Source organism: Engystomops pustulosus, unplaced genomic scaffold (assembly GCF_040894005.1).
Source record: "Engystomops pustulosus unplaced genomic scaffold, aEngPut4.maternal MAT_SCAFFOLD_169, whole genome shotgun sequence".
In the NCBI taxonomy this organism is placed as follows: domain Eukaryota; kingdom Metazoa; phylum Chordata; class Amphibia; order Anura; family Leptodactylidae; genus Engystomops; species Engystomops pustulosus.
The window spans coordinates 154,452-166,931 of record NW_027285049.1 but is presented as its reverse complement, the minus strand read 5'-3'; the positions used below and the strand labels follow the sequence as shown (position 1 = coordinate 166,931).

Here is a 12,480-nt window from a genome sequence, read left to right as displayed (position 1 = left end):
TGTGATACTGCCTGCTGAGCTGTGTATCTAATCCTATTATGTGTGATACTGCCTGCTGAGCTGTGTATCTAATCCCATCCTGTGTGATACTGTCTGCTGAGCTGTGTATCTAATCCGATCCTGTGTGATACTGCCTGCTGAGCTGTGTATCTAATCCTCTCCTGTGTGATACTGCCTGCTGAGCTGTGTATCTAATCCTATTATGTGTGATACTGCCTGCTGAGCTGTGTATCTAATCCCATCCTGTGTGATACTGTCTGCTGAGCTGTGTATCTAATCCTCTCCTGTGTGATACAGTCTGCTGAGCTGTGTATCTAATCCTATCATGTGTGATACTGCCTGCTGAGCTGTGTATCTAATCCTATCCTGTGTGATACTGCCTGCTGAGCTGTGTATCTAATCCTCCCCTGTGTGATACTGCCTGCTGTGTATCTAATCCTATCCTGTGTGATACAGTCTGCTGAGCTGTGTATCTAATCCTATCCTGTGTGATACTGCCTGCTGAGCTGTGTATCTAATCCCATCCTGTGTGATACTGTCTGCTGAGCTGTGTATCTAATCCTATCCTGTGTGATACTGCCTGCTGAGCTGTGTATCTAATCCTATCCTGTGTGATACCGTCTGCTGAGCTGTGTATCTAATCCTATCCTGTGTGATACTGCCTGCTGAGCTGTGTATCTAATCCTATCCTGTGTGATACCGTCTGCTGAGCTGTGTATCTAATCCTCCCCTGTGTGATACTGCCTGCTGTGTATCTAATCCTATCCTGTGTGATACAGTCTGCTGAGCTGTGTATCTAATCTTATCCTGTGTGATACTGCCTGCTGAGCTGTGTATCTAATCCTATCCTGTGTGATACTGCCTGCTGAGCTGTGTATCTAATCCTATCCTGTGTGATACCGTCTGCTGAGCTGTGTATCTAATCCTATCCTGTGTGATACTACCTGCTGGGCTGTGTATCTAATCCTATCCTGTGTGATACCGTCTGCTGAGCTGTGTATCTAGTCCTATCCTGTGTGATACTGTCTGCTGAGCTGTGTATCTAATCCTCTCCTGTGTGATACTGCCTGCTGAGCTGTGTATCTAATCCTATCCTAGCGGTACAGGGTATATAGGGTTACATACTAGTAGTACAGGGTATATAGGGGTAGATACTAGCAGTAGAGGGTATATAGGGTTACATACTAGTAGTACAGGGTATATAGGGGTAGATACTAGCAGTAGAGGGTATATAGGGTTACATACTAGTAGTACAGGGTATATAGGGTTACATACTAGCAGTAGAGGGTATATAGGGGTAGATACTAGTGGTACAGGGTATATAGAGGTAGATACTAGCAGTACAGGGTATATAGGGGTAGATACTAGTGGTACAGGGTATATAGGGGTAGATACTAGCAGTACAGGGTATATAGGGGTAGATACTAGCGGTACAGGGTATATAGGGGTACATACTAGCGGTACAAGGTATATAGGGGTAGATACTAGCAGTACAGGGTATATAGGGGTACATACTAGCGGTACAAGGTATATAGGGGTAGATACTAGCCGTACAGGGTATATAGGGGTAGATACTAGCAGTACAGGGTATATAGGGGTAGATACTAGCAGTACAGGGTATATAGGGGTAGATACTAGCCGTACAAGGTATATAGGGGTAGATACTAGCAGTACAGGGTATATAGGGGTACATACTAGCGGTACAAGGTATATAGGGGTAGATACTAGCAGTACAGGGTATATAGGGGTAGATACTAGCCGTACAAGGTATATAGGGGTAGATACTAGCAGTACAGGGTATATAGGGGTACATACTAGCGGTACAAGGTATATAGGGGTAGATACTAGCAGTACAGGGTATATAGGGGTAGATACTAGCCGTACAAGGTATATAGGGGTAGATACTAGCAGTACAGGGTATATAGGGGTACATACTAGCGGTACAAGGTATATAGGGGTAGATACTAGCAGTACAGGGTATATAGGGGTACATACTAGCGGTACAGGGTATATAGGGGTACATACTAGCAGTACAGGGTATATAGGGGTAGATACTAGCAGTACAGGGTATATAGGGGTAGATACTAGCAGTACAGGGTATATAGGGGTACATACTAGCGGTACAAGGTATATACTAGCGGTACAGGGTATATAGGGGTAGATACTAGCGGTACAGGGTATATAGGGGTAGATACTAGCAGTACAGGGTATATAGGGGTACATACTAGCGGTACAAGGTATATAGGGGTAGATACTAGCAGTACAGGGTATATAGGGTTACATACTAGTAGTACAGGGTATATAGGGGTAGATACTAGCCGTACAAGGTATATAGGGGTAGATACTAGCAGTACAGGGCATATAGGGGTACATACTAGCGGTACAAGGTATATAGGGGTAGATACTAGCAGTACAGGGTATATAGGGGTAGATACTAGCCGTACAAGGTATATAGGGGTAGATACTAGCAGTACAGGGTATATAGGGGTAGATACTAGCGGTACAGGGTATATAGGGGTAGATACTAGTAGTAGAGGGTATATAGGGGTAGATACTAGCGGTACAGGGTATATAGGGGTATATACTAGCAGTACAGGGTATATAGGGGTAGATACTAGCGGTACAGGGTATATAGGGGTAGATACTAGCGGTACAGGGTATATAGGGGTAGATACTAGCAGTACAGGGTATATAGGGGTAGATACTAGCCGTACAAGGTATATAGGGGTAGATACTAGCAGTAGAGGGTATATACTAGCGGTAGCACAGGTATATATGGGTATATATCATTAGTACAGGGCACACGGAGCCGGTACCGCGCAGTCCTCCCCCCGGCGGTGCCGCTCCGGTACCGCAGCTGTGCAGGGGGCGGGCAGAGCGCTGCCTCCTCCCCCGTTATATAAGGCTGTGCTCGGCCTCCTCGTCCTCGGTGTCGGTCCCGGGATGATGATGGAGAATCTCCTGGAGAACCCGGTCCGGGCGGTTCTGTACCTGCGGGAGCTGACGACCATCGTGCAGAACCAGCAGAGCCTCATCCACACCCAGCGGCAGCGCATAGACGAGCTGGAGCGGCGGCTGGACCAGCTGGACACCGAGAACCGGAACCTGCGGGACCTGCACCAGCCGCACACCCCGGCTCCGGTACCGCAGCAGAGCCGCAGCGCCCCCGGGAGCCCCGCACACCAGCCCCCGAGCAGCGAGCCCGAGCCCCCCCAGCCACAGCAGCAGCCCCCCAGCCTGTGCAAGGCCGTCCTGGGGAGGAAAGCCGAGTGAGTACACCCCCCCCCCCCCCACTGCACCCCACCTGCCAGGCCCCCTGCACCCCACCTGTACTGTACCGGGGCCCCCTTCACCCCACCTGCCCTGTACCGGGGCCCCCTTCACCCCACCTGCCCTGTACCGGGGCCCCCTGCACCCCACCTGTACTGTACCGGGGCCCCCTTCACCCCACCTGCCCTGTACCGGGGCCCCCTTCACCCCACCTGCCCTGTACCGGGGCCCCCTGCACCCCACGTGCCCTGCTTCCCCTGGATCTGCTTCTCTCTATAGGGTCCATGGATGTAGCTGCTCACTTTAGGGTCCATGGATGTAGCTGCTCTCTATAGGGTCCATGGATGTAGCTGCTCTCTATATAAGGTCTCTGGGTGCAGCTGCTCTCTATAGGGTCCATGGCTGTAGCTGCTCTCTATAGGGTCCATGGCTGTAGCTGCTCTCTATAGGGTCCATGGATGTAGCTGTTCTCTATAGGGTCCATGGATGTAGCTGCTCTCTATAGGGTCCATGGATGTAGCTGCTCTCTATAGGGTCCATGGCTGTAGCTGCTCTCTATAGGGTCCATGGATGTAGCTGCTCTCTATAGGGTCCATGGATGTCGCTGCTCTCTATAGGGTCCATGGATGTCGCTGCTCTCTATAGGGTCCATGGATGTAGCTGCTTTCTATAAGGTCCATGGATGAAGTGGCTCTCTATAGGTTCAGCTGCTCTCTATAGGGCCCATGGGTGCAGCGGCTCTCTATAGGGTCCGTGGATGTAGCGGCTCTCTATAGGGTCCGTGGATGTAGCTGCTCTCTATAGGGTCCGTGGATGTAGCTGCTCTCTATAGGGTTTATGTATGTCACTGCTCTCTATATAAGGTCTCTGGGTGCAGCTGCTCTCTATAGGGTCCCTACTCTATAGGGTGAAGGTACTGTGTGCTCCTCTGTATGGAGCATATATAATGCAGCCTCTATACTCTCTGTAGGGTCCATGTATAGGGGCTGCCCTCCTTCCTCTCTGTAGTGTGTGGCATATGCCCGGGCCCCGGCAGCGGGCACCCTCTGGGCCCTCCATCTGTTGGGGCACAGGTGCAGTGCATGCTGGGAGGTGCAGTTTTGCTTCTGAAGAAATCCTTCAATTATCACCAGGATCCGGGACCACAACCCCCAGCAGCTCCGGCACATGGGACAGGGGGTGACCCTACTACTTCTGCAGAGTATTGAGCCCCCAATACATGGGGTAGACTGTAGGTCTCTGATTGGAGGAGGGATCATTTATAATGGGGAGGTCAGGGGTCACATCAATACTATCAGTGTGTGCGGGTGATGTATGGACCTCGGCCCCCTCCCCCATCTATATAATGTCCCCGCGCTGCGCGTACGGCCGCTGCACCAGGATCGGGGGACGGATGATGGGAGGGATGGTGCAGCTCTACATGCCGAGAATCCGGATGTGAGGGGAACGGATGAGGAGCGCCGGGAGGGAACGGGGTATATAGTGCAGTATACAGAGGGGTGTATGGGGGGGTATAGTGCAGTATACAGGGGGGTGTATGGGGTATATAGTGCAGTATACAGGGGGGGGGTGTATGGGGGGGTATAGTGCAGTATACAGGGGGGTGTATGGGGTATATAGTGCAGTATACAGAGGGGTGTATGGGGTGTATATAGTGCAGTATACAGGGGGGTGTATGGGGTATATAGTGCAGTATACAGGGGGGTGTATGGGGTATATAGTGCAGTATACAGAGGGGTGTATGGGGTATATAGTGCAGTATACAGAGGGGTGTATGGGGTATATAGTGCAGTATACAGAGAGGTGTATGGGGGGGTATAGTGCAGTATACAGGGGGGTGTATGGGGGGGTATAGTGCAGTATACAGGGGGGTGTATGGGGTATATAGTGCAGTATACAGGGGGGTGTATGGGGTATATAGTGCAGTATACAGGGGGGTGTATGGGGTATATAGTGCAGTATACAGAGGGGTGTATGGGGTATATAGTGCAGTATACAGAGAGGTGTATGGGGGGTATAGTGCAGTATACAGGGGGGTGTATGGGGTATATAGTGCAGTATACAGAGGGGTGTATGGGGTATATATAGTGCAGTATAGAGGGGGGTGTATGGGGTATATAGTGCAGTATACAGAGGGGTGTATGGGGGGTATAGTGCAGTATACAGAGGGGTGTATGGGGTATATAGTGCAGTATACAGAGGGGTGTATGGGGTATATAGTGCAGTATACAGAGGGGTGTATGGGGTATATAGTGCAGTATACAGAGGGGTGTATGGGGTATATAGTGCAGTATAAAGGGGGTGTATGGGGTATATATAGTGCAGTATACAGGGGGGTATATAGTGCAGTATACAGGGGGGTGTATGGGGGGGTATATAGTGCAGTATACAGGGGGGGGGTGTATGGGGTATATAGTGCAGTATACAGGGGGGTGTATGGGGTATATAGTGCAGTATACAGGGGTGTGTATGGGGGGTATATAGTGCAGTATACAGAGAGGTATATGGGGGGTATAGTGCAGTATAGAGGGGGGTGTATGGGGTATATAGTGCAGTATACAGGGGGGTGTATGGGGTATATAGTGCAGTATACAGGGGGGTGTATGGGGTATATATAGTGCAGTATACAGGGGGGTATATAGTGCAGTATACAGGGGGGTATATAGTGCAGTATACAGGGGGGTGTATGGGGTATATAGTGCAGTATACAGGGGGGTGTATGGGGTATATAGTGCAGTATACAGGGGGGTGTATGGGGTATATAGTGCAGTATACAGGGGGGTGTATGGGGTATATAGTGCAGTATACAGAGGGGTGTATGGGGTATATAGTGCTGTATACAGAGGGGTGTATGGGGTATATAGTGCAGTATACAGGGGGTGTATGGGGTATATAGTGCAGTATACAGGGGGGTGTATGGGGGGTATATAGGGCAGTATACAGAGAGGTGTATGGGGTATATAGTGCAGTATACAGGGGGGTGTATGGGGGGTATATAGTGCAGTATACAGGGGGGTGTATGGGGGGTATATAGTGCAGTACACAGGGGACTGTGTACAAGAATATAACTACTATAACACTGCCCCCTATGTACAGGAATATAACTACTATAATACTGCCCCCTATGTACAAGAATATAACTACTATAATACTGCCCCCTATGTACAAGAATATAACTACTATAACACTGCCCCCTATGTACAGGAATATAACTACTATAATACTGCCCCCTATGTACAGGAATATAACTACTATAATACTGCCCCCTATGTACAAGAATATAACTACTATAATACTGCCTCCTATGTACAAGAATATAACTACTATAATACCGCTCCCTATGTACAGGAATATAACTACTATAATACTGCCCCCTATGTACAAGAATATAACTACTATATTACTGCCCCCTATGTACAGGAACATAACTACTATAATACTGCCCCCTATGTACAAGAATATAACTACTATAATACTGCCCCCTATGTACAGGAATATAACTACTATAATACTGCCCCCTATGTACAGGAATATAACTACTATAATACTGCCCCCTATGTACAGGAATATAACTACTATAATACTCCCCCTATGTACAGGAATATAACTACTATAATACTGCCCCCTATGTACAGGAATATAACTACTATAATACTGCCCCCTATGTACAGGAATATAACTACTATAATACTGCCCCTATGTACAGGAATATAACTACTATAATACTGCCCCCTATGTACAGGAATATAACTACTATAATACTGCCCCCTATGTACAGGAATATAACTACTATAATACTGGCCCCTATGTACAGGAATATAACTACTATAATACTGGCCCCTATGTACAGGAATATAACTACTATAATACTGCCCCCTATGTACAGGAATATAACTACTATAATACTGCCCCCTATGTACAAGAATATAACTACTATAATACTGCCCCCTATGTACAAGAATATAACTACTATAATACCGCCCCCTATGTACAAGAATATAACTACTATAATACCGCTCCCTATGTACAGGAATATAACTACTATAATACCGCCCCCTATGTACAAGAATATAACTACTATAATACTGCCCCCTATGTACAGGAATATAACTACTATAATACTGCCCCCTATGTACAGGAATATAACTACTATAATACTGCCCCCTATGTACAGGAATATAACTACTATAATACTCCCCCTATGTACAGGAATATAACTACTATAATACTGCCCCCTATGTACAGGAATATAACTACTATAATACTGCCCCCTATGTACAGGAATATAACTACTATAATACTGCCCCCTATGTACAGGAATATATCTACTATAATACTGCCCCCTATGTACAAGAATATAACTACTATAATACTGCCCCCTATGTACAGGAATATAACTACTATAATACTGCCCCCTATGTACAGGAATATAACTACTATAATACTGCCCCCTATGTACAGGGATATAACTACTATAATACTGCCCCCTATGTACAGGGATATAACTACTATAATACTGCCCCCTATGTACAGGAATATAACTACTATAATACTGCCCCCTATGTACAGGAATATAACTACTGTAATACTGCTCCCTATGTACAGGAATATAACTACTGTAATACTGCCCACTATGTACAAGAATATAACTACTATAATACTGCCCCCCATTTACAGGAATATAACTACTATAATACTGGCCCCTATGTACAGGAATATAACTACTATAATACTGCCCCCTATGTACAGGAATATAACTACTATAATACTGCCCCCTATGTACAAGAATATAACTACTATAATACTGCCTCCTATGTACAAGAATATAACTACTATAATACTGCCCCCTATGTACAAGAATATAACTACTATAATACTGCTCCCTATGTACAAGAATATAACTACTATAATACTGCCCCTATGTATAGGAATATAACTACTATAATACTGCCCCCTATGTACAGGAATATAACTACTATAATACCGCCCCCTATGTACAAGAATATAACTACTATAATACTGCCCCCTATGTACAGGAATATAACTACTATAATACTGCCCCCTATGTAGAGGAATATAACTACTATAATACTTCTCCCTATGTACAGGAATATAACTACTATAATACTTCCCCTATACTTAATTTGTCAGTATAGTATAGATGATGTGGTGTATGGCAGTAGATGGGAGGATAGAGAATGAGGTGATGTGGGTGATGTAGATCTTTCCATGGAATTATCCTTTTGGGGTACCTCTGGGGTCCCCCTCCTCCTCTGCTCAGTGAGGGGATGGGTCTCTCCCGCATTCATCTCTTTCCGCTCGCTGCTTCTTGTCTATTTCTGGATGTAGGGAAGAGGGAGAAGTGTTATAACCTGTCCGCCCCCTCCTCTCTTCTCTGGGGGGGGAATCACATAATTGCGAGGCTTTGGAGATGCAGGAAACGTGCCTCTTCCCACTCTGCGGAGGAGCTCTTTGCATCGTGTACTGTATGATGGGGGTTGTAGTCCTATTTAAGAGCCATTCATTTTTGTGTAAAGTGATTGAGACATTAGCTACTAAAATTTCTGGACCCTGCTTCATCCTCCCCCCGATATGATCCGCCAGACTCTTGGTATTTGGGATGTCACAGAGTCCGTTGTCCCCGGGGCGCAGGTCCGATCCTGTCTGCTCTTGTTAGATCCTGGGAGTGTGACCGGGGGGCGCAGCTGCTGCGGATCTGTCCTTGGTGCTGAAAGCCTTGAAGGACTCGGAAGTTGTACCCTGCACGGGAGGGGGCACCCATCATTTTCGGATGCCCCCTATGGCTCTATCGCAGCATCCGACCCTGTACAGTGTGTTTAGTCTCTAATGCTCGTTCCAAGTACGCAGCTCCCCGTATAGCGCCTGCACTGTGCATTTATGTGACGAATGGCACCAATTTATGGGGTCCTGGAGGCTTCCCGACGGCCGCTCGGCAGGCAGCGCAAATGAGGAAATATTCGAGTAATTAGGGCCGAGCCGTGTGATTGAGCAGATGCTCTGGCTGTGTATATGGCGGTATGTATGTGTGCACTATATGGTGTAATATCATCTATAACACAGCGGGAAGCCGGTTCCTGCGGGATCATCAGTGGGGAGCGCAGGCGCTTAGTCTGTCAAATGTGGGACACTTGCCAGAAACTGAGAATACAGCAAATTACTGCACAGAGTATTTCAGGAGTGATACATAGAAGGGTTTTAGGAGAGGAGATCTTAAGGAAGTATCACATTCCGGGCTTATATAGCAGAAGGACTAGGATCCCACAGCAGCACAGAGTATTTCAGGAGTGTAATGATCTTGTGACGGGTCATCGACTTGATACATAGAAGAATCACATTTCTGGGTTATGTAACGGAAGGCTCCCACAGCAGCACAGAGTATTTCAGGAGGGGTGTGCACATTTTGATGTAGCTCCTGGACCCTTCTAGCAGCACAGAGTATTTCAGGAGATGTGTGTGCATTTTGATGTTGGTCCCGGACCCTTACAGCAGCACAGAGTATTTCAGGAGGGGTGTGTGTATTTTGATGTAGGTCCCGGACCCTTACAGCAGCACAGAGTATTTCAGGAGATGTGTGTGTATTTTGATGTAGGTCCCGGACCCTTCCAGCAGCACAGAGTATTTTATGAAACAAGTGGGTTGACTTTGTGGAAAGACATAGACTGACAGAAGCTGCTCCTCTCCGCGCAGCACAGAGTATTTTAGGAGAGTTTGTACCGGACTGATTGGTCATGGCCTCATAAAGTTACCAGAGTATTTCAGGGGACTTGGGTCTGCTCCTAGGGGTCTCTGGATGCTGGAGAGATGTATAATGTACTGTAAATGCACCCCTGTCCATGGTGCTGAAGATCCGAGTGCGCCTCTTAAAGGGCCAGTCCATATATGTGCAAATAAATAGTGAAAGGAATGGCTCTAGGACACTAATGCTTGTCATATAGACACCTGCTTGCAGTCATTGAATGGAAACATTCAGATACTGAAACTGGGATCATGTCTGCCTGACACAGCTGCAGGTTCCTTACAAGACAGGGAGAGAGAAGTACAGATTATCTCACTTTAAGCTGTTTCCATTCACTGAAAACAAGTGGGAATCTTGAAAATGGCCATTAGAGCAGCATATACACTAGATGTGTGGCCCCTGTGCTGGGCCCCATTTGTTTTTACTGTATGGTTGAAAGTGGGTAGATTGCACATTGTGGGGGGTGGCCATTGGCCCACATTTATCAAAAATAGAGATAACTGCACACTATTCTGTCTGACACACCATGATAAATGTGCCGCACGTCCGACCAGAACGCCCCATTCGGTCCAGAATTTCATGTTGGGTGTAGTGCAGCAGGACACACAGATGTTGCGGACACTTTATAAATACATGTGCAAGCAGTTTACACTAAAAAGAACATGTAAAATCTTTAAAGAAAACTTTAATAAATGTTTTAGGGACTCTCCAAATATCAACTAAAGGCTTCAAGTTGTTAAGGCTCCATGCAACCAATCAGAGGCTATAATTCATTTCTCAATTGCAGTTTGCACAATATAAGCTGCATTCCTATTGGTTGCTACCTAGCGACGAGGCCTATCTGGATTCCTGAAGCCTAAATTATAATGAATTCTATATGAAACCAAATTAGGCAGAATTTCACGATTTAACTTGTGCTCTTTGAGGTACATGTATCAAACTTTTGTATCAAACCGCCACAGAGGTTGTGTCACCCAGCTTTCCCAGACTCCTGAACATTAAGACCCCAACAATGGTCCTCACACAGGTTTTCCAGACTCCTGAATGACAAATGAGCCCATTTATTAGGGAACACTTGCCATTCAGTTTTCTATTGTCCATAATCAATTATATCTCTTCCTGGGAAACCCCATTGCCGTCTAATGGGGCCGCTGTAAAAGCTTCCTGGCACCTGGGATGATCTCAGGAGCCTGAGAAAGCTGAGTGATCACCTTTGTGGAAACGTAAATGGCAGTTCTAACTCCTCTAGAGTGGTTGTCACCCAGCTTTCCCAGGCTTCGAATGTTACGACTATCCGCACACATTATAGATCTGGAAAATCTGCATGGAAATCCACATCAAATATGCGCCATTTTTATGCCGACTTGTTCTGCCATTTTGGATTCTAGAAAAGGTGGGTGATGCCAAACTTTCTCAGGAGTGGTGGATTCATGCTTGGAGTACATTTTTCTGCACAGACAGATCAGCGCTGTTAATGTGCGTTGCGATGATGGAACGGTACTGTATAAATATTACATAACGCACGCAGATACTGTATTATTTATGCAGCATTGAGTATGTGACGCTCGTGTCTTACGTCCAGCACAGCGGCAGCGGTACTCACCCGGCGTCTACCGTCGTACCCGTGTTCTCCGTCTTTCTGGCGCCATGAGTGTGACGGTATTGATGTCCTCCGCTTACGCATCAGCGGTGGGATTTACAATATCGTCTGAAATCCCTCAGCACATCTGTGTTGTGAACGAATGACGGATTCATTAGCGGCGAGGGATGAGCTCCTGCCTAAACGCGTCCAAACAGCAGGAGGATCCTGCGGGGAGGCCGGTGGCGGGAACCTGTGACATCCATTGTCCCCCCTATGACAATAAGTGATGTCTCTTTTAAAGGGCCAGTAACTGTGAAATAGTCATCATTAGAATTCGCCTCATATTTAAGTGAAATGGCTGATATCAGGGAACAATAGAGGATTAAAGTGACTTTGTCCTGATAACAAAATTTGACCAAACTTGATGTCCTCCCTATTAACCTTCATCGACAGGTCTCTCCTAAAATGGCTGATGATTCTTCATTTAAAGGGGTTTTCCCCATGAAAGGAAGTTCTCGAAATTTTAACCCCCTAGTAGTGATTACACAATAAAGATCATTTTTAACCCCTTACTTTACAATTTTACTCAGTTTTATTGCTGTTTTGGCTCCTATCACTCAGTGATGATCAGTGTAAGATCCCTCTGTGCTGTTAGATGCTGTGTGCTGACAATGTGCTTAGATTATCAGGGTACAGGTTTATATACACTTTTATTTATCTTCTGAACAGTCTACTAGTATCTGACACATAGAAAAACAAAAGACAGATCAGAAATTATGAGATCCATGAGATGTGTATAACACATAATGACATTGTCAGCTCTGCTAACTTACCTAAACTGTATAACACCGAGCCAGCTCTGCTGTAAAGA

General features: G+C 46.3%; 1 protein-coding gene across 10 annotated transcripts in view; it reads left to right on the top strand.

Annotated features, from left to right (window-relative positions):
• The first annotated feature begins 2,902 nt into the window (after positions 1-2,902).
• The window catches only part of LOC140108671 (IQ motif and SEC7 domain-containing protein 3-like), a 47,055-nt gene continuing 37,477 nt past the window's right edge, over positions 2,903-12,480 (top strand). For all 10 annotated transcript variants that reach the window (XR_011851189.1, XR_011851188.1, XR_011851187.1 and 7 more), the window contains exon 1: positions 2,903-3,269. Coding sequence is in view for 6 of the 10 variants with exons in the window: in XM_072131893.1 (XP_071987994.1) it covers positions 2,944-3,269 (326 nt within the window). In the remaining 4 variants the exon portion in view is untranslated. The remainder of the gene's footprint in view (positions 3,270-12,480) is intronic.